Source organism: Rhinolophus sinicus, chromosome 14 (assembly GCF_057876585.1).
Source record: "Rhinolophus sinicus isolate RSI-liver-muscle chromosome 14, RSI-T2T, whole genome shotgun sequence".
Classification (NCBI taxonomy): domain Eukaryota; kingdom Metazoa; phylum Chordata; class Mammalia; order Chiroptera; family Rhinolophidae; genus Rhinolophus; species Rhinolophus sinicus.
The window spans coordinates 180,194,086-180,220,106 of NC_142514.1; the positions used below are offsets into that span (position 1 = coordinate 180,194,086).

The 26,021-nt window shown below is 46.9% G+C and overlaps 1 protein-coding gene and 1 pseudogene across 1 annotated transcript; one reads left to right on the top strand and one right to left on the bottom strand.

Moving 5' to 3' along the window:
• The first annotated feature begins 944 nt into the window (after nt 1–944).
• On the top strand, nt 945–14,497 carry LOC148755976 (elongation factor 1-alpha 1-like; annotated as a pseudogene).
• Nucleotides 14,498–19,644: 5,147 nt separating this feature from the next.
• Nucleotides 19,645–22,370, bottom strand: LOC141572469 (mammaglobin-A-like). The gene is made up of 3 exons (XM_088790015.1): nt 22,224–22,370; nt 21,670–21,857; nt 19,645–19,833 (listed from the first exon to the last, which is right to left on the bottom strand). Exons 1-3 carry the CDS (start codon nt 22,276–22,278, stop codon nt 19,795–19,797), a joined length of 282 nt encoding a protein of 93 aa, XP_088646141.1. The 5' UTR covers nt 22,279–22,370; the 3' UTR covers nt 19,645–19,794.
• Nucleotides 22,371–26,021: the final 3,651 nt, after the last annotated feature.

A 26,021-nucleotide genomic window follows, 5' to 3' on the forward strand; every position in this document is an offset into this window, starting at 1 on the left:
CTGCATTAGCAAAGGATGGACACACATTTGCATTGGCTGGAACATAAGAAAAAGAAATACAAGTGATATAAAGAAAGTCCCTTTTCCTCTCTGATGTTAGACCCGGACAGGAACCCCAGTGGTTTTATGAGCTCATCACACAATTGTGCCAATGACCATGCAAACCCTAGAAGTCCTGACTTCCTCAAGGTCACAGAGCAAGGGAGTCCTGCAAAACGATTTGAGGATTTCCTAGTTCAGTTTTTACTATTTTTAAAAGACACTAACTGTTCTCCACATCTCTCCTGCTGTGCTGAAATTCACCTTCCCTAGATTTCAAAAACGAAGGTTTGCCTTTCCGTAGAATGACACCTTCTTTGTTCTTGGATATTGAGGAAGAGGAGATTGTAGTAATCAATCTTTCAAGTGAATGGTAGAGTCACATCTCACCAGAGATCATAGAAGGGGGAATAAATCTGGAGAGAGGTCAGTAAACCTGCTAAGTATTGGAAGATGCTCTTTGGAAACTAAATTATGCAATAGAATTATGTCATTGGATGCCGACACAGCTACAAAGTTAAAAAAATATGAGTTTAAGTTCAGCACATCTGAAGCTTATACACAAAAGTATGATTGGCTCTTTTATTGTGCAGTGATGTACAGAATTCCTCAGAGAGGGTGGGAGGTGGGAACTCAGAGTTATTTTTGACCCCAAGGCAATTGTGCTGAGACCTGAAGTAACCCCTTCTGGTCTGGATTCTCCATCCCCTCAGTCGTTGAGTCACCTGCAGCCTGGAAAGTGCCCTTCCAGGCTCTCATCTGACCCTAATCAGACAGCACGGGGAGGACGAGGAAGCTCTGAGAGTCAGATGAAAGAGAAAGACTCCAAAAGACTTGGGTCAGGATCGAGGTCATGGAGACACACAAAATGGTGTTGGATGAACGGCTAGAGTTAGATCAGAGCGATGGCGATGGAGCCCTATGATTGCTCTGGTTCTGCTCCCACTGTGCTCGTGCTCTCAGAGGACGAGCAGGGATTGCGGGTAGCGTGCTGCTTATTGGCAGAGCCCATGGAAGATTTATTATTCAGAATCGGAGAATGCTGGTTCTTCTTGAACCGAGAACTAAAACCCTCCAGCTGTAACATTTTGTGTGTCTGAAGCTATGAGTCACCAGCTGTGGGCTCACCTGGCACCTTAAAGACCCCGGGCAGGAGAAGGTCTGATGACTACTGGATAACGACTGGGTATGGACACCTAGAGCTGGTCTCTGGACCTACTTAACGTTACTCCACTGTCGTAGCTGGTCTTGGTGGTGGCTGTGAAACCCAGTAAGAGGAGACCTGGAGACTAAGCATTGTGTTCAAGGTCACAATGCTGCCAAGTGGCAGAACAGTGATTCACATCCCAATTTAATTCTGTCCTGTAGCTTCTGAGAACATGATCACAGACACGGAGTGAGGCTTCAGATGGAGAACTCTCACATGTGCCTGCAACGCAATTTTTAAAATGAAAGTTCCAGAGTATTGGGAATTGAGTATATGAACCCTGAGCTTTGGGGGACTGGATCACAAGAAGTGGAAAAGGTTTGAATTGGGATCTGTTCACCCCCTTCCCCAAATAAGTGATGTAGTTCAGAGCAGGGAACTTACCAGGACAGGTGCCAGTCTGGTTAGCAATGATACTCACCCTCGTAGCAGCAAAAGGCCAGAGTGACCAGCAGGACAGGGAACAACAGCCTCATGGTTTCTTTTGCTTTGAGTTTTCAGCTTTCACAAAAGATGAGCAATTACAGGAGCTGGACTCAGGACCCTGGGAGCCCAGGGTTATAAGCACCTAGTGAGCCTCACTGGTCCTGCCCACAGAGTACGTGGCAGGTCACAAGGCCTGGCGTCCAGCCCTCCCTTCCTCCCTGAGGGCTGATGCCACCATCCATGTCACAACCCCGGTGACAGGTCAAAGCTGGGTCTTGCTGGCACCATGCTCCTCACCTTTGGAGCAAAGCTGAGGTTGTAGCTTTACCAATGTACAGTCAGTGAATTGAAGGGAGCCCCCCTGGAATGAAGCTCCTTAATGAAAGCTCAGTGCCTGACAAGCTCATCTTTACTTATCATCGTGAGTGGCACCATGAAGAGGATCATCAAATATGCCCGGAATGAATGAATAAATATTAGTGACAAAGCACTAAATCTGGTTAGTGTACAAACAATCAGTGGTTTCATATCCCAACAGAAACCAGTGCCAACAGGAAGACTACCTCCGCCAACTCACTTCCTTGTTTAACAGAATGTTTCCAACAACATCAAGAGAGATTTCCTATCAAGTCAGTGCTAATTCGATCAAAAGAAGTCCCCATTCACTTCCCGTGTCCAATAGGAGCATCACACGGGTCATCAGAGACCCAGCAGTAGAAGCGCCCAGTGGGCAGGTCTCAGCCTCCCCGACCATAAGCGGGTGCTCTATGGACAATTCGGGGATGGGGCCATGACAGTTCTGAGGAGAGGCATTAGCAAGTAGTCTGTCACAGGGCAGCGGGCTTGACAACCACTCAGAACAGACAGAATGTTGTCATGAAGAAATGTTGGGAGGAGGGATCCGCGGCAACAGCATGAGGGACCAGACAGCTTAAGCCATGTGGCTTGTTGGGAACACAGGTCCCAGGTTACCCTGGAACATACAGGATGCCTGGTGGGAGAGGGAGGGCTTTGTGCCTGGAGAGACAGCATGGGCCACAGCAAGTAGTTTCCTTTGTATCTGTGGGCAATGCAGGCAGAGTGGATGGCTGAGGTCAGACACACCTAGAGTTTTGCCCTGGTGTTTTTTTGCTGTTCTTCAGATGTGAAGTCAAAATCACATGGGTGTTTTACATTCAGTGTCATGGCATAATCGAAAATTCAAATTCAAATTACACCTGTTGGTTTGTATGTGGAGAGATAAGAACACTTGTGCGTCTTTGTTGGGGATATGAAATGGTGCAGGCACCATGGGAAGAGTCTGGAGGGCCTTCAAAAATGAAAATAGCATTATGATTGTTCGACCTGGTCGACCTCTGAGTATAGACACAAAAGAATTGAAAGCTGACAGTGGGGAAGGCTGTTCCTGCACGGACATACAGGGCATATGGGAACTGCATTTATTCTCTGCTCAACTTTTCTGCGAATATAAAACTGTTGTAAGAAATAAAACTATGAACAAAGACAACCATCTAGGTGAGAACATTCCCTTCTAATGATGGGGGGGGAATGAGAATAAGAAATGAATCAATCAATTGGTCATGATATATGTAATAGATTGATCAACTATCAGAGAAATTTAAGAGAATCTACTGGAAATAACTGTTAGAACAGATGAAAGCTCACTGTGGAGCTGCCTACGAGATCAGCACAGAAGCAACAATCACAATCCCATCATCCTGTGTCACCCAGACATGACTCAACGAGGAAATGACACCATTGGCCACAGGGATGTTAGCACAACAAAAGTATGTTGCAGTTTACACAAGTGAAACATGCAAAGCTTGAAGGGTAAAACGATGGAATCTACTCAAAGATGACACGGAATGTAAAAATCCGAGGCACACACTTGTTCCTGAAGGAAATATTAGAAAATTTAAAGATGTCAACTGTTCTCAAGGGTGCTACAGTTTCAATCCAGGCCATATCAGATTGTTAATCAGGCTGATTTAGACTTTGTTTTCAAATGCTGTTTGGATCTTTCAATTTTAGAAGGGATTCGTTTATTGAGTAGTGAGGAATAGCCCATATTTAGGGCCAGACTACCTGGTTTAAGCTCAGCTGGAACTCAGCACTTGTGGAGCCTTCAGCAAGGTGCCCACCTTCCCTGCCTCAGTTTCCTCATCAGTAAAATAAGGGAGATAATAATAGCCTGTGTCACAGGATGTGTGTTAGGATAAAGGAATTAATACAGGAACAATGCTCGTCACAGGGTCTGGCAGTAACCGTCAGCCACTACAATTATGCAACACAAAAGAAAAAGTGTAAGTAATAGTCAAACAGAATAAATCACCTCATTCCCAAAGGCAAATATCAAACTGAGTCTAACCAAATCAGCCAACAGGGAATGTTTATTTATCCTAAAGGCTAACAAAGAGTGTTTCTGAATTTGGCTGTGGTTCCATTGGGTTTTCTCTCAGTTAACGGAGAAAAATGAGATAGTTACTTTTCAATCATCTCAGTTTTGTTTTATGATCACATCTAAGACTGTTACTGTGATTTTCAAATTATAAAAACTGAATATTGGAACTAAGGGTAAAGGGTGGTGGGTGGGGGGAGGTGTTATTCATCCCGAGGCACAGGGCCTCTGGACTCCTGTCCTCAGCAGGATGCACTGGGGACAAACATCCTTTTGGCTGAGGTGGAATCCCAGGGCTTCTCCAGGGCTAAGTCTGACTGGTTAACACGTATGTGGGTTGGAAACATGGAGGACAAAACTTCTGGATCTTCATGACCACGTATAGTTTTATATAATATGTCTCATCTTGTTACTCTGGTTCTCATTTCCCACCTCCTCTCTCATAAACATTCTCATTCCATTTCCAAAGACAGAAAGTGTACACATCACCCATCACGTCTTACACAGCATTGACTCTGCATGTATAAATCTCTAGACTCCCTACAATAATGCAAAGTCACATTTTGACACACACAAAATTTTGCCTCCAGAGAGTGGTGTCTGATTCCGTGCTTTGAATAAAATGAAAGGAGGACCTAATTCCCCGTGGGGATAAATCATTAAAAGTAATTTTGAGTGATATATTACAATGTCTTTTTTGGCCAATATCATAGAGGAATCCAAGAATTCGAGTGACATTGCTACCACAAACTTATTCTTGTCACATCTGCACAATCATGTGACAAGTATTTTCAGACTTTTCTCTTATAAATATGAAAACGTGACTAAAATTTCCTTATCTTAACCATAAGTGATATTATTCAGGGATATGTAGAATCAAGTAGGCCCCATTCGTCTCATTAAGAGATGTATTTATCAATAACATTTGACTTGATATATATAAGAAGTATGAAAAATTGAAATGGAAATGTTTATCCAAAGCCGTGAGCATCTCCGATGGTGCCCAGATCAGCAATGCCCCTTATCTCACAAACTCCATCAGCAGTGTTATTATTCCTTCCATTTCCCTTGAGCAGGCGTGAGCCCAGGAGATTATGCCCTAGGCTCCTCAGGGAAACTTGTGGGCTGATGGAGCCACTTCTCTCTACTCCCCAGACCACCTGCCAGCAGCCCTCGTACACCCAACGTGGACTCACACCTCTTGCTACAAGCATGAGCTGCAACGGGAGGCCCACGACATGGATAGGCCGGCAGCATCAGAGATTGTTTCCTTCACCTGTTGGCCAACTCTTGCCATAACTCAATTGTTCTGTGATGGCTAAATCTCTTTCTGTGTCCTACATACAGAAAAGAATGAAGGAAAAAGCAGACATGCTTGGTTTGCCCCAGAATTTTCCAATAATTACTCATGGTGTGCAGTGCCCTACTTGTGCCTTTCCTAATGCTGGGGATCCAGTCCATGTGCCATTTCAGACACAACATGGAGTTTGAAGACCCTTCACTCTTGATTTTATCCCAAGGTGAACCCATCACGGGGGTTGTCACATGACCCAGCCATACCATGGATTCTCCCAGGATGGCCTGGCCTTTCTACAAATCATATGTGATGAATCATTCATTACAAATACATTTAGCCTCAGCAATAAAATTTTCACTTTGAATTGGAAAATGAGCAGTTGTATTTTCACACGAGGTCGGAGTTTTAAGGTCCCGAACTCATCCTAGAAAAAGTGCTACCGGCCTCGTCGCTGAATGTCCCTGTGATCACCTGCTTCCCTCTGGTTTCAATAGAAGTGACTTTAGCACGATTTCTTTACAGTGATCCTGCCATTGACTTTGACAGTTGCTTTTATTTGTTCTAAATACTTTTCTTCTATGATTAATTAACTTAGGATTTTTACTAAGAAAAGTCACCAGATTTTGTCAAATATCATTAACCTGTTCATGTAACTATGAAGTTTTCTGTATTTATTTGTTGAGGTGATAATGTTGATTATAGCTTTTAAAGATGAGGTTCACACATGTTTCTGGAATCCACTATATGTGTTTAACTGTTTTAAGACAAGTCTCCTTTCTGATGTGCAGAGGAGAAATTTCACTACACACACACACACACACACACACACACACATTTACATACTACAGCAGTTAGGGGAGTGCTCAGGGGATCCTATGACTCAGGGGGTCTAGGAAAACAAAACTGTTTTCACAGTAATATTAAGATTTATTTTAGTCGTTCATTCTCATTGTCTCTCAAGTGTTACGTAGAATTTCCAGAGGCTACATGACCTGTACGTTGCAACAGAAGTAATTCTGAAGCAAATATGTGAATCCAGCTGTCTTCTATTAAGCCAGATGAAGAGACTGGGGAAGATCTAAAGCAGGGGTGTCCAAACTTTTTTCAACGTTTTTCACCAAGGGCCATATGCGGTAAAATACACAAACAGCCGGGCCACTAACTCGAGGTGAAGTACGTATTGCCTCACCTGGTTTGTTTAAGTAAACTAAATATATTTTTGGAATTTGCTGCAGGCCAATTAAAAATGGGTTACGGAACACAGTTGGCCCGTGTGCCACAGTTTTGACACCCCTGATCTAAGTAATGCTACTCCAGTCACTGAAAAGGAGATATTTGAGCTTTTTCAAAACAGGTTTGCCACCACAACACTGGTGTCGTGAAAACCATCCCTAAATCTAAGTGAACATGGGAAAGGAAAAGACTCAAATCAACATTGTCGTCTTGGACACGTTGATTCGGGCAAATCAACCACTACTGGCCATATGATCTATAAATGTGGTGGGATCAAGAAAAAAAACACAAAAGCAATTTTTTATTAGAATTTATTGGGGTGACAAAGGGTAGTAAAATTACATGGGTTTCAAGTGTATGATTCTGTAATTTGAGAAGGGAGCTGCTCACATGGGAAATGGCTCCTTCAAGTACGTCTGGGTCTTGGATAAACAAACTGAACTGAGATATCGCTATTGATATCTCCCTGTGGAAATCCGAGACTGGGCAGAGAAGTAAAGAGTTAATAGGAGAGAGCTTGTAAGCTGGCGGGAGTGAGCTTAAACATTAACTGCTTGGCTCTGACTCCCCTGGCCAGCACTGCACCTGCAGGCTGACAAGCACCTTACATCCATCACAGGTGGGAACCAAATATTCTCACCTGCAAGGCCCACCCCCTACCACCTAACAATCTCCCAGCCTAGATGGGAACAGAACGGTTCCCAACCACAACAGCAACTCCCCTGCAAGCTGACGTCCATCACAGATGGGAACAGGACAGTTTCCAGGAGACGACATTTATAACGGCAACCCCCCTACAAGCTGATAAGCACCCTACATCCTGCGTGGAAAAAATACGGAACCCCAACACTCCTTCTCATCGGGTCACCTCTCTCATGGGACTCTCCTCTGGCTTAACTTCTGCCAGCATCTCTCTCTTACCCCGCTGTCTCTGCAGCTGTCTCCATCAGACGCTGCCCTGGCCAACTTCTGCCAGCATCTCTCTCTTACCCCGCTGTCTCTGCAGCTGTCTCCATCAGACGCTGCCCTGGCCAACTCTGCCAGCATCTCTCTTACCCGTCTTTCTCCGCAGCTCTCCCTCTCAGGCTGCCCTGTGAAAACTTCTGCCAGTTCCAAACACAACTGTCTTTCTCTCTCTCTTACAGTTTCAATAAATCGTCTTACTTTTGTAGAGTATCGTAAATACTTTTACATTCTGCGAACGACCAGGGGTTTTTTCTATGCCAAGACAGAGACCAGCACATATTATTTGACCATTGCCGATGCTCCAGAACCCAGAGACTTTGTCAAAAACATGAGTACAGGCTGACGGCGCTGTCCTCACTGTTGCTGCTGGTGTGGTGAGCTTGAAGCAGGTCTGCCCAAGAACGGAAGACCCATGAGCACATGCTTCTAACTTACACACTGGCTGTGAAACAACTAATTCTTGGTGTTAACAACATGGGTTCCACTGAGCCACCTTTCAGCCAGAAGAGACACGGAAATCGTTAGGGAATTCAGCACCTACTTCAAGCAAATTGGCTACAACCCAGACACACTAGTATTTGTGCCAATTTCTGGTTGGAATGGTGACAACATGCTGCAGCCAAGTGTCACAAGCTTTGGTTGAAGGGATGGAAAGTCACCCGTAAAGAGGGTGTGTCAGTAGAACCACGCTGCTTGAAGCTCTGGATTACATCCTGCCACCACCTCGTCCAACTGATAAGCTTTGCATCTGCTCCTCCAGGATGGCTACGGAATTGGAAGAGTTGGTGCTGTCCCCATGGGCCGAGTGGAGACTGGTGTTGTCAGACCCTGCACGGTGGTCACCTTTGCTCCAGCCAGCGTTACAACTGAAGGAAAGTCTGTTGAAATGCACGGTGAAGCTTTGAGTGAAGCTCTTCCTGGGGACGACACTGGCAAGATGTGTCTGGCAAAGATGATTGTTGTGGCAATGGGCTGGTGCCAGCACAGATCACTCACGAATGGAAGCTGCTGGCTTCACGGCTCAGGTGATTATGCTGAACCCTCCAGGACAAATCAGTGCCAGATGCGCACCTGTGCTCATGGCCACCTGCTCACATTGCTTGCAAATTTGCTGCGATGAAGGAGAAGATTGATCATTGTTCAGGGAAAATCAAAAGCTGGAAGATGGTGCGAAGTGTTGGAAATCTGGTGATGCTGCCGTCATTGACATGTGTCGCGCGGGGTGGCCTGCGGGGTCTCTACTCCCGCTCCCCGCATAAAAAGACAGGATATGGTGAGGCCAAAAAGGAACACCCACGGAGCCATAGGTAGGGGAGTCATACCGCTATAGGCTCACTGGAGGCTGGATTCACACGACATGCGACCTGCTGTCTGCTTTCTGCCAACCGACCGACTCTCTCCTCGACTTCCCTCGACTTGACTCTCCAACATAGCCTCAGCAGTTATATTAGTGGCCACTGGCTCAAGGGTTACAGGTGACAGCCAACTAGCCACAGCTGACGGCTGTCTACTACCCGAGCCAGCAGCTTTCCACGTGAGGCTGAGAGTCTGGAAACTGCTCTCTGGCGCTCTGCCCCCACATTCCACCCCTACAGGGTCTCGCCTCACAATCTACGTGACAAGCGGCTTCTGTGAGGGTCCCTGTGCCGTATTAGCCTATTGGCACCTGCCAGTGCCAAGTCCATTGCTGTCATTCCCCTGCTTTCAAGCATATGGGTGCTGGCAGCAAAATGTTTCCATTTTTGCCCTAACCTGGGTTTAACAGAGTCTCACTGGTGGTAACTTGTAATTGAATGGGAGCGGCCGTTCGATGTAGCAGAGCTTCTACTGGTGCTGGCCCTGCCTCCCATGGTCTCTCATTCAAGACTCTCAGGAGACCCATAGAAGAGAGGCCCAGTCATGCATCATGGGAGGGTGTTTTGACACCTGGAGACCTTGCTTCAAAAGGCCATTGTAGCGTTCGATCATGCCAGCTGCTGTGGGTTATACGGAGCATGAAACAACCATTGCACGTCCATCCTGGCAGCGCAGCGCTGCACTTCTTGCCCCGTAAAATGGGTACCCCTGTCACTTTCAATGACTTGGGGGTGCCCATAGAGGGCGCACAGCCGTGTAAGGGCGACCACTGTATGCTGCTGATCCGCAGCCGGACATGGCCAAGCAAACGTCAACCCCGTAGCAGTGTCCACTGCTGTAAATGCATATATCGCATTGTGGGCTTAGGCGGGGGGTGGGGGGTCCAATGTAATCCACTTGCCAGCGAGTGAGGGGCACCCTCCCTCGCATAATCTGCTGTGTCTCTCAGGGGAGCCTCCGCCTTTGGGGGCTGTCCTGGGCACAGACGGTACAGTCATAGCAGGCATCTACTATCTCCTGTCATTTCAAAGGCAGACCCCAGCGTCTGCTCACCTGCCACATGGTTTGGTTTCCAGCGTGCTGCAATTTCCTATGCAGCCAGTGGGCCACATCAGTGGCAGGGGCCGATTCTAACCGTTGGACCCGTGCTAGGGCATCTGCTTCATCGTTACCTGGGGACACTAAGGGGGAGTGACCTGTGACATGCATTAGGGTCACCTCCTTTCTCTGCTCTAGGTCCCAGAGGTCCTGCCACATGGCTTGACCCCACAGTGGACGGTGTCCCACCAACCAGTTTTGGTGTTTCCATGTAGGGAGCCACACGTTAGGCCCCGGAACACTGCCCAGCTGTCAGTACAAATAACTAGGGGCCCAGGCTCGTGGCTGATTACCATCCACACAGCCCGTAGCTCAGCCCACTGGCTACTCAGGCCCATCCCAGTATCAAACCAAATGGTGTCTGTTTTGGGCTGCACACCAATAGCCGTCCAAATGGCTGCAGCCCCTCAGCAAGAACCATCGGTAAACTGGACATCCTCAGGTACTGGGGACTGTCCTTCTTTGTAGGGCGAGGGCTCCAAGTCCTCCCCTCTGGGCAGAGCGCTTGGCTCAGCCTGGGCTACAAGCTCCACAGGCCCCAGGACCTGTTGTAGCTCTGTGCTCAAAGGGCTTGAACTAAGGGTGCTACGTTGCTCCAAGTAGGCACCCCACTTGGCAAGGGTGGTGGTCTGTGCCACCCCCGTTTTGGGTCCCTGGGTCCACATACAGACCCACCCCTGGACGGGATATGTTGTTTGAACCAACACCCATGCCGTTCCTGTGATGGCTTTTGTGGCTACTAGGGCTGCATACACAGCAGCCAGCTGTTTCTCTATTAGAGAGTAGCGGAACTCCGCTCCTTTCCATAATTAGAACCAAAATCCCACTGGCAACCGGAGATGCTCCTGCCGTTGCCAGAGGCCCCATCCGTACTCCTCTTGGGTTACGGGAATATCAAGTTCAAATGGGCGGCCAGGGTCCACTACTTGCAGAGCCTGTGCCTGCTGCACTGCCCGTTTCGTGGCAACGAAGCCTTTCTCTATAGCCTCTGTCCAATCCCATGAGGCCCCCTTTTTTATCATATTGTACAAGGGCCTTGCCATTTGTGCTAAATGGGGTACAAACGCCCGCCAATATCCTAGCAGACCCAAATACGTCTGCAGTTGGGAGACCTTGGTCAGCTGGGGAAAGGCTTGTATCTTATCAATAATCGCCTCAGGTATGACCTAGGTCTTACCCGACCACACAACACCCAAAAACTTGACGGATAAGCCAGGGCCTTGGACCTTTTCCTCATTCACCGCCCAGCCGCGTGACTTCAGGTGGCGGAGAAGAGAGGGAGCTGCTTGCTCTAAATCAGAAAGAGAATCTGAGGTTAATAGAATATCATCGACATAATGAAACAAGATCACAGAGGATGGGCGATCCCACTGTGCCAAATCCTGGGCTACAAACCCGTGGCAGATGGGGGGCTGTGCAAGTATCCTTGCGGAAGGACTTGAAAAGTCCACTGCCGCCCATCCCAAGTAAAAGCAAACTGCTCTTGACACTCGGGTGCAATGTCAATGGAGAAAAAAGCCTTGGCCAAGTCCACTACATAGTGATATGTCCCTATGCGGACAGTCAGACGATCCATTAAATCATGAATTGAAGGCACTGCAGCGTGTAAGGGTGGTGTCACCTTATTTAACTCCCTATAGTCCACAGTCATTCGCCAGGTCCCATCTGGTTTCTTGACAGGCCATACTGGGGAGTTAAAGGGACTGTGCGTCGGCCTCACAATATGTGCCTTCTCCAATTCCAATATTGTACAACCAATCTCCTCCTGTCCTCCTGGCAGGCGGTACTGTCGCACTGTAACCACGTGCCAGGGCTGTGGCAAAACTTTAGGAGGGTGGTGAGTATGCCCGCGTGTCACCGCTTTCACCACCCGGATCCGGAGACGGAACTCTCCTACCGACATCTGTAAGCTGAGGCCATGTAGCACGTCCACCCCTAGAATATATTCCGGAACCGGGGGGACATAAACCTTGTAGGTACGAGGAGGAAGCCTTCCTATACCCAGTGGTAAGGAAACGGTTTTCACAGTCACAGTCTTTTCCCCGTAGCCATCAATGCAGATTGCTGGTCCGGGGAACAGTTCTGGGTTCCCATAGACAAGACTGCAGTCTGCGCCAGTGTCAACTAGGGCCAAAACCCTCTGTACATTAGAAGGGGACCAATGCATGGACAGTTCCACGTGGGGCCTCCGGTCCCTGATCGTCCTCTTTGAATGGGTACCTTGGCCCCACCCCTAATCAAGCTGGAAGGAGTCGGCCTCAAGCGGCTGCATAAAGTCCTGGAGGGACACGGGTTGCGCTTTCCCAGACTCCTCCTTTATGCTTCTCCGGAATTGCTGTTCCAGACGCAACTGTTTCCAAAGTTCCAGCAGGAGTGCATTGGGTTGTCGGTCTATTTTCTTCCTATCAACCCCTGCTGCCACGAGATCACGCCACATCTGTGCGCGTGTTACTCTCTGAGGCCCGTGACCTCGTCCCTTTACCTTTGGTTTGGGCTTCCAGGTCTCAACTGCATGGACCTCCTGTCTTAACTTCCTTCGCCTCCGGCTTTCAACATCCCCTAGGGTGACCATGGCAGTTGTAACTTCATGGATCTGTCGCCCTACATACGGTGTAAGAATAGCAACCAAGGATCCAAAAGCACTCACAGGTGCAGTATCCAAAACCAGATCTCTCATGCTGGCACTAAAAAGCTCGTCATCTGGGCCCTGCATGTTGAGGTTAAAAATAGCATGTCTCAAACCCATTTCACAGATGATTTGCGTAAGTTCCATATATGACTGCCATTGACTCACAGTGGCTGGCAGCTCGCCAGCCTGTCCCCATACTGTGCGTACCGCAGCAGTGAGCCACTCCATTAGAGAATGGTTGCCCTGGTTGTGGGCCAACCTATGGCAGTTCTGTAACCTTTGTCTCAGGGACGGATGCACTGTCACGAAGGCTAGCTTTTCCATATCCCCTGGGGAGCAGAGAATGCTGTCTGCTCCCTCATCCCATAAACGTAACAGCCAAGCCGAGACTGGCTCTCCAGGGCGCTGTCAGTACCGCCTCCCCAGCTCCTGCAACTCAGTGGGACTGTAAGGGGTGTAGGTTGTGAACTCAGTCACAGCTGGGTTGCGGGCAGCAACGCCCCCGGGGCCCAAGTGTTGCTCACGTTTTACCCTTTGCTTCAAGATTGGATGGGCTTGGGGTTTGGGAGCTACATTGTCTCCACTCACTTCCTCTGCCTCTGCCTCTTCACTGTGGGGCCCCTTTTCCAACAGGCGGACCGGAGCTTCCAGCGCTTCCAACTGGGACACCTGGTCCAGCACCTGGGACATTTCATTAAGCGCATTTTCCGTGTTGAGACTCAAGGCCGTGAGGAACACCCAGCCCACGCGGCTGGCTGTAGCCTTCTCCACCTCCGGCAACCATTCAGCCAGAGCCTGCAGGGCCCTCTCCACACTGGCCGGAGAGCCGTCCATGTCCTCCAACCCTTCCTTGGGGCTCCAACTCCCGAGAACAGTGGCCACCGAACACCATACACTGTGTGGGGGCCACACGTCCTCCTGCCCAGAGTCAGACTCCATTCCTGCCTGGTTGGAATCTTGCTCACCGTGCCAGGTGTCTGAGGGGGTGGAGGCCTCCTTGTAAGATGTCCGCAACCCTCGGAGCCTGCAGCACCAGCCCACCAAAAAGCTGGTGATGTCTGCTGTGACCAACAGGGCAGCATGCCATCGGCGGCTCGAGAGAACCACCAATTCACCGAGGGGTCAAGTCTCTCCCAGGCAGACTGTGCTCCCCGTCTCTGGCGCGGCTCCTCATGGGCTTCCCGAGACTGCGTTTTCACATGCACAAACTGTTCCACCATCCCTCGGAGAGTTTTGGCCAGCGCCATACCCTGCTCGCTGCGCCATGTGTCATGCGGGGCGGCCTGCGGGGCCTCTGGTCCCACTCCCCACATAAGAACATAGGATGTGGCTAGGCCAAAAAGGAACACCCACGGAGCCATAGGTAGGGGAGTCATACCGCTATAGTCTCACTGGAGGCTGGATTCATACGACGTGCGACCTGCTGTCCGCTTTCTGCCAACCGACCGACTCTCTCCTCGACTTCCCTCGACTCAACTCGCCCCAAAATAGCCGTGGCAGTTATATTAGTGGCCAGTGGCTCAAGGGTTACAGCTGACGGCCAACTAGTCACAGTTGATGGCCATCTACTACCCGAGCCAGCAGCTTTCCACGTGAGGCCGAGAACCTGGAAAATGCTCTCTGGGGCTCTGCCCCCACAACATGGTGCCTGGCAAGCCCATGTGTATTGAGAGCTCCTCTGAATACCCTCCTCTGGGCCATTTTGCTGTATGTGACGTGAGAACGACAGTTGCTGTGGGTGTCACCAAAGCAGTGGACAAGATGGGTGCAGGAGCTGGCAAGGTCACCACGTCTGCGCACAAAGCTCAGGGGCTAAATGAACATTATCCCCAATACCTGCCACCCTAGTCTTAGTCAGAGGCTTCAGAAGTATTTGTCTCGATTGGGCTTTGAAGTTTAATAGTAAAAGACTGTTTATAATTGTAAAACCTTCAGAAGGAAAAGAGAATGTTTTACGGATCTTCTGGGGTTTTTGTGCGGTAGTTTTTAAGTTATTAGTTTTTAAATGAGTACCATTTAATAGAAACAACTTGACCAAAAATTGTCACAGAAGGTTGAGACCCATTGAACAAAGTTTAATGAGAAACCTGTGTGTTCTTTTGCCAACACTGGAACTTCCTCCGGTGCTACATGGGGAAAGGCCTAAGGAAGAGTGGCCCTTACCTATTTCTGGTGTTACATCTGCTCAGACGTTAGAATTTGAAAATTTCTGGTCAAAAGTTTTTTTTCTGGGTGTGAACTTTGTCTTTTTTCACCCTGTCTTAAGGGAAGGAATCATCTATTTACATAGTCTAAACCTATGGGAAGGCTTCATAGCTGTCACACGGGAGACCCTGCTCGCTCTGCCATTTGTCGTGTGGGGTGTCAGGCGGGGTCTCTAGTCCTGCTCCCCACATAAGAACGGAAGATATAGCTAGGCCAAAAAGGAACACCCACGGAGCCATAGGTAGGGGAGTCATACCACTATAGTCTCGCTGGCGGCTGGGTTGGAGACACAGGAAGCAGGAGCCACACTGTCCGCAACCAGCCGTCCTAACTGCAATCCACGCTTGCCAACACCATCTTCTTGCTAGCCCCCATTTTCTGCTAGTGTAGCCATGGCAGTTATACAAGTGGTCAATGGCTCACTGGTTACAGCTGACGGCCAACTAGCCACAGCTGATGGCCATCCAATCACAGTTGATGGCCATTTACTACCTGAGCCAGCACCTTTCCACATGAGGCCAAGAGCCTGGAAACTGCACTCCTGGCTCTGTCCCCACAATAGGTGAGGACACATAAGGAAACAGTGACTTGGTTTAGAAAGACCAAAAATTGTAAAATTAAAGTCCATGTGTTACATACTAAACTTGGTGTAGTCACATCAATATTGAGTAAATTTGTTGTGTCAAATTTCGGTTTTTAGCTATTGAAATGTGAATTCTCACATTTGAAATCCTGAAGTAGTTTATAGAACCTAAAATGAGGCTTAAATAGTATTGAGCACTGTCTTAACTACAGTTAATTGTATCCAGATTCCACAAAAAATAAATGATACTGAAGTTGGATAAAGAGAGAGTGAGAGTGAGAGACATTTGAGTAAAGAACAAGGAAGTAAGAGAAACTGAAGAGCGAGTAAAACAGGATTTAGGAATTGTGCACACGGCGTATTCCTATGTGTTTTAGAAATGCACTTAAAAATAATTATTTAAAGTTGTTATTCAGCCGTTGGACTGTGTGTTTTTGGAAAACACACTGCAGAGACAGGACCAAGTGGGCAATTTATTCTGTTCTGGTACCGAAGTACTTCCTGAGTCTCTGATCTTCTTTACCTTCAAAATATTATACTTGTATAACTCCATCTTCCTACTTTATTTTCATTATCTGAGCAGATTAAAAACAATGGTTTGGCATTATCTCATCTCCGTCCAATGTAGTGGGCCCGGACAGGGGAGATGCTCCTGACCCACCAGAGTCCGCAGATGAGTCAGTGGGAGTGTTCCCACAGGGCTGGGCACTGAAGGGTGCACTGATGGGAGATTCTAGAAATGAGGACAAAACGGGATAAAAGGGAACTGCTTTACATTATCACCAGGAGCCAGTGTCGCTAAACAATCTCACTGATGACACGCTCCTCCCCGATGGACATTCTAAATGATTGTTACCTTGACCTGAGCAGACTGTTCCCAGAGGCCTGTCAGTGACATGTCCTGACCACGTGCGGTCAGGAAAAATGCTCAGCACAGTGTCGGGAGGTAAATGTCAGCGATTACCCTTATGTAAACAAGCAAATAGAAATACTAAATCAAACAGAAAAATCACCTCAAACAGAAAGTCAAATATCAGAGAGTCTGTTTCTGCCAACGAGGAATGTTTATTTATCCTGAATGCTAACTTAATGGGATTCTGAATTTCCTTTGGTTCCATTGGGGTTTCCCTCAGTTAAGATAAAATCACTACTTTTCAGTCACATAATTAACGTTTTATGATCATGACTGAGTCACTGTCATTGTGATTTTAAAATCCTAAATACTGGATTTTGGAACTAAGGCTGAGGAGGGTGCTGGGTGGGGATAGGAACCACTTCCCCCAGGCACACAAGGTCTCTGGACTCCTGTCCTCAGCGGGATGCGCTGGTCACACATGTCCCTTCTGGCTCAGGTTGACATCCCAGGAATTCTTCTGGCCTTTGATCTTCAAAGTGGTGAACTCATGCCAGGGGGGTAAAAAGTTTTAAGGAACCACTTCTAGACGGTAACATCCAATATATTTTACTACATACATACGTGTGCTTTCACTGACTTTGTTTCTTTCCTCCACTTTCATAGTCACTCCTGCTCCAGTTTACCAAACACAGAGATGGACCATCCTCCATCAGAATCTCCATACAGACCACAGACTCTGCATGTACAAATCGCCAGACTTGAAGAAAAAATTGAAGCATATTGTGGTGCAGAAAATGTTTTCAATAGAAAGTGATTTCTAGTTGCTTGCCTTTATAAAGTCAAAGGAGGACCTAATTAAACCGTGGCTGATAAATCATTAAAAATAATTTCAGTGACAATATATACCCTATAGCTGAAAGGAATTCAAAGAATCAGGTGACATCACTACTACAAACTCATTCTGTTTGTATCTGCACATTCACGAGGCAAGTATTTTCAGAATTTACATGCTTAAGGTGGAAAACATGAACAAAATTTCCTCATGTTAGTAACAAGTGATGTAATCCATGGATATATAAAATTAAAGAAGGACCTCTTTCTGCACATTAAGGGATGCATTTAGCAATAACATCATACAGCATATAATTAAGAAGTATCAAAAATGCCCATGTCAGGTGTTTGTCCAACATTGTCAGCATCGGACTGGTACCCAATATTCCAATGTACTGTATGTAATAAACTTTCCAAACCAACTTTATTTCTTCATCCCTTGCCATAGTGCACTGTTGATCCTTAGGGATTTATGCCCTGATTTCATCCAAGACACGTGTCAGCTGAGGCACCACTACTCGCTGTTTCCACAAACCACCTGCCAGCAGCCCTCGTCCACCTAACGCAGGCTCACACTTCTTGCTACAAGCTGTGAGCTGCCAAGGAGGCCCATGACGTGGGAGAGGCTGCTGGACATCAGACATTGTTTCCTTCATCTTGTTCACCAACTCTTGCCATGAAGTCATGGTCCTGTTATCTCTTTTGGTTCAAAAATAAGAAGAAGAAGGAAGGAAAATAACAGAACTCATGGTTTACTCCTGAGCTTCCGTAACATGTCTCCTGTGCCCTGCCCTACGCATGCAGCTCATAGTGCTTGGAATCCTGTCCGGGTCCCATTGGGGCACAACCTGGAGTTTGGGGACACACTCCAAATGGGAGAGAATGTTCAGCTCCTGCTCTGCTGAGCTTCAGATACGGCAATAAGTAGGAGTGGTTTCTGTAGTCCATTCACCCCCCCACGTCAATCTTTGTTTTGGGGGCCAAACCCTCAGACTGGCAGGACACTCTTGGGGAGATCAGTAGATGCCCCAGAACCCTGCGTCTCTAAATATATTCTTCCCACACCAGCAATGTCAGCATCTCCTGGGAGCTTGCATGAAACGCAACAATTGATGAGAAAGACAATGCAGATCTATTGATGAGAAAGACAAGGGTAGGACCAAGAGGCTGTCTTAGCAAGACCTCTAGGTGACTCAGGCGTGAGCTAGATTTCAGAATCAACACCTTTTAGCATCGCACATAGGTGGGCCAAGCGTACCTTAATCTGTGTGTCCTGGAATATTGGCCATGGAATAATTAAAGCTGACACCTGTTTATGGAAAAACTAAGGAGAGCTCTAGGATCACATCCTGGAGTGTCCTTCCTCCTGGAATACTCATCTCCCAGACGCCTCCCACTCTCTCCCTCACCTCCTTCAGATCTGGGCTGAAACATCACGACTTAGTGAGCCCTTCCCTGTCCATCCTAATTAAAACCGCACCCCCACCCTTCCTCCTGTTCTTATTTTCCTCTGTGGTATTTATCACCTCCCAATATACTTTTTAATTTACCTCTTTATTCCCTTCATTCTTTCTCTCCCCTTGATAAAATATAAGCATCCTGAGGGAAGGCATTTTTGTTTGTTTTCCTCACTGATGTATCCTGATGCCAAGAGCAGTGCCTGATACAAATGTGTGTCCAACAAGAAGTTCATGAGTGAATGACCATGATTGTAAGAACTGGTCACAGGAGGACACAGTCAAAGGATGGACAGTGAGGGAAACAATGAGAAGAACTTGTGTTCCATTAAGGATCAAGATTCTCTGAGGCTTATGATAAAGGAAGGAAACTGTAATTATGGAATCTTACCTAACAGCCCACAAGGCTGGAGAAGTGGTAGAGCTGAGGGTGTGAAAGGGATGAAGCAGGTGTGTATGGGTCCTGTTCATTGATTAGTGCATCAATGGCCACTCTCCTGGGACACAGACAAACAAGCGTTTTTCCTGAGGTTTGGGGTTATGGCGCAGAGGGGTATAGTAAGTAACTTTGTAATGAAAGATTTTAACAACCCGGTTGAGGATATAGATCCAATCTTAGGATGCAGACAGGATTCATCCCTGCTCTGCCTGAGCCCCCTTTCTCGCTGGCTGTTCCCCTCCCTGCACACTCAGGCCAGGGACACAGAGAGCCCGGCCATGGTGAGCAGGGCTCAGCACGGACACAGGGACTGAAGGACATGTGGGAACTTGAGCTTGTCGCAGCCACCAGGACCTTGGGCCTGAGCAAGGCAGAGATCATCCCGAAGATGGGGTGAGAGGGGAGGAAAATCAGTTTCCAGAGAAGGGTCGATGTTGGGCTACAGGTGGTGAGGAACAGCGTGCTGCTCAGAGTCTGTAGTCCTGCACCATGAGCTCTTCATAAATAATGGGTGTGAGTGTGTGTGCGTGTGTGCGAGCACACGCGTGTGTGGTGTGAGTCTCTCTAAAGCCTCCATTTTCATCAGATCACAAGAAAAGAACTTTAGATTTGCAGATACTTTATTGAAATGAAAATGTATTTGAGGTTTCAACGATTGTCTTGCAGTTTGCAGATCAAAATACAAAAAAAAGAAACGTAAGTTGTGGTTTCTACCAATAGACACTCCGTTGTGATCATTCTCTGTAGTTGTCTGAGCCGAAGGTTTGTGGAAATTTAATAGTCAGCACACCAGCCACTGCTATATATTGTGTCCTGGAAAACAAAACAGAGATATCACCTCCATTCCAATTCCTCATAAGAGGAAACTCTGGAAAACCAAACATTTCTTCTCATTGTTTTCTTGGATTTGTCTACACACATCTGACATTCAAGAAAGATAGCGCTGGAAGTAAAATCAGAATTATCTCATCATTCTATTGTTCAGGATACATTAATTGATAGCTAAGAGGACTGGTATTTCCAGGTCTCTCCAACCGCAGCCCCAGGGGACCCTTTAATAATTTTATCTGCACGTTTCCTGTTCTTTGAAATAATGTATCTAACAAAATTATGCAGTGTTACCAGTTTTCAATATGTCAGCTCACATATGATGACATGTGAAGTTTTAGAATTCCTGTATGATCTTAAATGTTAGAAATACAGGACACAATCTGATACCTCCATCGTATCCTTTCTGGGCCATAAAATATCGGAGATGTGCACTCCGACTGATTTGTGTAATCTAGGTATTGTTTTAAAAATTTTATTAGGGAATATGGGGAACAGTGTGTTCCTCCAGGGCCTATTAGCTCCAACTCATATCCTTTAATCTATTTGTGGAGGGTGCAGCTCAGCTCCAAGTCTAGTCGCCGTTTTCAATCTTTAGTTGCAGGGGGCGCAGCCCACCATCCCATCTGTGATTTGAACCGGCAACCTTGTTGTTGAGAGCTTGTGCTCTCACCAACTGAACTATCCGGCAGCCCCTAAATTAGGTTTTTAAGGAAAATATTCCTATACAGCAGTCGTTCCATTTTTTAAAAAATGCAATTATTTTAAATACACATGACATAAATAATACCATTTTCACCATTTTCAATATACAGTTCAGTAGTGTTAAGAATATCCCCTTTGCAGAGCAACCAGACCACAGGGCATTTGCATCTCGCTAAAGTGCAATCCACACCCGTTAAACACTCCCAATTTCCTCACCACCCAGCCCTGGAATCCATTACTCTGCCTTCTGTTTCCAAGTCATCGGCTATTCTAGAAAACTGATAGAAGTGGAGTCATGCTCTATGTGTATTTTGTGACTGGCTTTTTTTTTTTTTTTTATCATGTCTTCAAGGTTGTTTCCTGTTGCTCCCTGTTTCAGAATCTTCTTAGTGACGTACACTTATATGTTTGTGCTTTGGCAATACTTCTAAATTGTCTACCCTGGAATGTGTTAATTGTTACATTAGGATACAGAAAAACTCTACATAAAAACGAATCCAATCTATTATGATTAGAAAGATGATCTCATTGTTCAACTACTGATTTTGTTTTAAACAATTCCCTCACCCTGGTGGGTTCATGCCCACCATCTGCACGTGTCATTCATGGGTCTTTAGTTAGTGGCCAGGGATTCAGTCTTTTATACTAACAAATGTCGATTGCTTGAAAGGGCACTTTAGATTGTGTGGATAAAATGTGTGGAATAATCCTTAAAACGAATTTTCTGGACTCTATTAGAAAGTTTAAAATGTTTGACTATTTGATCTACAAACAAGAAAAATTTGTTATTCAGATCACTTGTACAAGTGAAGAAAGGTCTTCTTAAGAATCAGATATTTTCTAAGCTGACTATTCGGGGAGTTTTTGCCCAAGCTTTTTCCCCCTCTAGGTGCTTTTCATTTACACTCACTAAAGATTCCACAAAATAAAGAGACAGAGCAGCACTGAACCTTGGATGGCTTTCTTGGTGTGATAGTGTTATTCACACTCACCAACAGTGAAAGTCGGGGAAATAAAGCATGGTCGACACTTGCTTTAGCCTAATTAGTGACAAACATAGAGCCTGATGGCCCTGTCCAGTGGGTTCAAAACACTTAAAGAAGAAATCGAAATTACCACTATCACTTGTAGGCTGTCCACAGTTTTACCATCCTGCTTAAGAAAATATTGCTTCATTTCCTTTAGGGCGTTTTCAGTGGGTTCATCATCTATGAAGTCTTCATAATTCTTGAGGAATTGATCAACGTCCACGTCAGGAGAGATTGTATCATCTATCACTTTCTCAAGGAGCGGGCAGCCAGAACCTGGGATGAAAGCATGCAAAAGTGGGCTCACTTACAGAGGTATGAATTCCTTTATGGGCACAGCTAGGGTGTTTGTCATCTTACATCCCAGGAGAGACGCACATTCAGAAAGATTATGGTCAACGGTCTTGAGTCCTCACATCTAGGAGAGTAAACTCAGGATCTGGGATTTCCTTCAAGGCCTGAAACATCTGCCTCCTTGCACCCCCGTCCTGGCTTCCACAGCCCAGAGAAGCCAAACACATGAAAACGAGGACCCTGGAGAAATGAGAGGCTGTGTGCTGGGCTGTGGGGAACAGGAGGTCGTCCACAGGGGCCCTGACAACACCGTGCAAAGCGAAGCCCGCCCTCCGTGTCAGTGCTCACCTGCAAAGCAGGAGACGGGGAGGGCGATCAGCATGAGGACGGTCAGCAGCTTCATGGTGCAGCAGCGGCTGTGGGCTGGTGAGTGCGGTGTGGCAGCGAGGAAGGGACTCACTTTGGAGCTGAGGGCCCTGAGCTCCTCCTTTTATGCTCCTGGTGGCCACGTAACCCCGCCCCCCAGCGAGGGGAGGAGTCACAGGATGAACCTGGCGCTGGGCCAGGAAACCACAGCGGGGAAACACCCAGAACCCAGCCAGGCTGTGATCTGTTTGTAAAACCCAGGAGACACAGCTTTTAGAACCCAGAACTATTTTGTAAATGCAATAATGGCACATGACGGTAGTCGCAATAAATGCAGACGTGTTTGGTAAATAATAGGACAAATTAGATCACAGTGAGCCTTGTGTTTTATTATTAGGGTGGTCTTCATGATGTCCCCATCCTCCTCCTCTTCTTTTTCCTTCCCCTCCTCCTCCTCGTGTTGATTCTCTTTTCCTTCTCCATCTTCAAGTTACAAAAGGGTTCATATCCTGTTTCTGTCCCTCCTGCTTCACTAACTCCTGGGTGGGTGCAATACCTCATTCCGCCTCTGGGAGGCAGACTTCCCTCTCCCTCAGACAATACTCAGAGGCTGGAATGGGAAAATATTACTGTCTCGCCTACTTTAACATTGTTTTTCACAAAGAATATCTCACTTATTTAAGTGAATTTCATGAATTTAACTATAAATTTAAAACTAACTTTCGTCCGATTTTGGTTAGCTTTTTCCCCGATTTTTTTCCAGTGATTGAAAGGACGTAGTGAGAAGTAGAGAAACTGATGCTTACGGGACGCAGAGCCTGATGGCGGCTCCTGCTGATGTGGATTTGCGTCTTGGATGCAACATCTAACCACGCGGTGTCCCAGGTGAGTTAAAGTGCTGGGCATTCCGAGCTCCCTTTGCCCAGTTTCGAAAGTGGGCATAAGTCATATCTTGCCCGGTTTTGTAAGGAAGGCAGACACTGTATGTAAAAATCCCATCACAGAACTGAAAACAGGAGCATTAGAATAATGGGAGATTCAAGCCATCCATCCATCCACCCACCGACCCATCCTTCCTGCTGTCCTTCCATCCATTGTTCACGACCGTCACGATTCTCCTATGACTGGGCTGCATGTCACACGTTCTGTTTAGGAACAAGTTAGAGCAGGGCCTGGCCCTTGTGCAGCTTACTTCTCACAGGGGAGGCAACACACACGCCAACAGTTGACTGAGAGATCCAGGGAAACTGATGGTGTGAACAATTTCCTGTAGGGCAGTAAACAACCTGTAGGGAGCCGTCCTGTAAGGAGGCCCAGACAAGAATCGGAGCAGGGACGTTTAAGCTTCGATGGTGAAATCCCGGGGAACCTCTGGGGAAGAGTGTTCTCCAGGGAGGAAACAGCACGTACAGAGGCCCTGAGAGCACATGGCACGTGGAGAGGAAGACAAGAGAGCAAAGTGTGCCTCTAGGTGTCAAGAGAGGGACAGGACAGCTTCGTAGAATAGAAACGCCACATGGGTTTAAGCAGGAACAACACGAAGGTAACAGGAACAAGAGAAACCAATTTGGCTGAGGTTCAAGAAAAAGAAATGGGAGAGAGAGCTGAGAGATTTGTCATTGTTGCCTTATACCTGCCAATCCATTTGTTCCTCCGCGCTCTTCCCAGGATTTCACAAGGGAGGGCCTCAGCAAACTGAGGCCCGATGGAGAGATATCGTAGAAGCTTCCTTGAGCGGATGTCTCAGCAAACTGAGACCTGATGGAATAATATCGGTCCCTCCCCTTCAGTGGATCCCCTGGGATTGTGCGTGTGTGTGAAGGCAAAGTACAAGCCGGAGCACAATGGGGACTTTCAGAAAGACAGCCAGCTGGCCAGGTAACACACAGATCCTGAGATTAACAATCTTTACCTCCTTAGAAGTTAACCAATAAAAGCTATGCGTTGACCCGATTCGGGGCTCAGTCCTTGAGGCTTGAGTCCCTTGTCCCCGTTTGCTCTCCATTCCTGGTTACTGTCTTTCTTAACCCTGCGCTGCCCTTCTCGCTTCCCACAGCGCTTGTCATGCAGGACGCGACTTCTCAGTAATTAATTCCTGTGAACACAGTATTTTCCATCTGGATTATTTGGGACTCATTTCTTTCCATCATTCACCTGGATCTTAAGTTGCCAAGGACAATACTGATTTAGGAAGAAGCTAGAAATAGAGAAGGTTATATTCTTATGGGTGTCCCATCACCAGGTGACCGTTGATAGCCATCTTCGTTCCAAAGGCAAGTGAAGGACATTAGTAATGAAACAGACGACTGTCCCCTTGAACGGGATTTCATGGGGACTCTGCCTGGTGCCTCAATCATTACGGACCAGCCCTGTCACCTGCTGACACACTGGGCCATTCACAGCCTCTTATTCAAGAAACAAAATCCCACCTCATGTCCATGAGCCCACAGTAAAGTGTGTGTCTCTTTACCTCCATGTTTTCTGCAAAGCACATGAGGACCATTCTCAGGTGAATCAGATACAATAACTCTGCTCGCAAAGGCTCATGTCAAAGCATCGTTTACAAAAGCAAATGGAAGAAACCAAAAGGTGAGAATGCCTGTATTGCTGGGCTGATTTTTTCCTCCTCCCAGAGGCACTTTGACTCAGGTCCCCAAATTCAGTTCAGAAACCAGAGCAGTGAAGTAGCCTTTGGTGTCAGTGTGTGTGACATTTCTTGATCACCCCCTGTGACAAGCCAGATAACAGAGATTTGGACGAGGAGGTGAATTCTTCACAGATTTTACCTTGAACACCCTTGTCTCGGGTAGAGATAAATGTGAGGTAGGAGAGGATTACTTTTGGTCTGTCCTCTGGTTCAAGCAAGACCTGAGATAAACTCACACTGATATTTCGCTTGTTTGAGGCCTTGCCACCCTTAATACAAGGGGTAACGATCAATGAGAGTCATTTTTTCTCAGTGATTTCTGCATTGGCACAAAACCTATAGAAGAATTCTGAACGTACGATCCTTGAGTTTTTATTAATTGAGTTTTAGTTGTATACAAGAGTCCCACAGTATTTGGGGACAAAACACCCTACATTTCTTCTGTTTCACTCATTCTGTAAAACTGGTTCTGCCCTGCGCTCCTGGGTGTTGGCACATTAACCTCATGCATGTGCTTTGGACGTGAACCTCTTCTTCCTTAAGATCAGGCCAAAGCCCACATATTGGGCAGGGAGGTGCTTTCCCCAGCCAGAGACTTCAGGAAAGGCCGAGGTCTTGGGGACATCTTGATGCCATAGGCCAACATCTTGGGGACATCTTGATGTCCATTGTTCACGGTATCCAGGCCATTCCAAGCACAGGCGTCTCCCATGCCTGGGGCCACACTGGTGTGGAGATTTCACTGCTGTGTCCCATGCACAATTGCAATCGTCCTATGGATGTCGTGAGGCCTGAATGAGTTACAGTGAGGAATCCTCAGAACAGGGCTGAGCACAGAGTAGGTGCTCCGAACACGTCAGCTCCAGTCAGTGATTTATAACCTGAGAAAGGTGTTCTGATAAACCTTGAAGGACTTCTGGGACCATATAGACCACTGAAAACTCTGCTTCTACTTCACAGTCTCTAAGGCCTAGAGATACCACATTCAGACGTGAAGTAATAGGCCTAATATAGGAAACAAAGCACATTTTTGATCCATGCTTCCTGGATTCTTTTTCTGACCCCTTCCCGAAAGAGTCTTATTGAGATAATTACATATAACTTATCTCTCGAAATATTCTCTGTACTGTTGG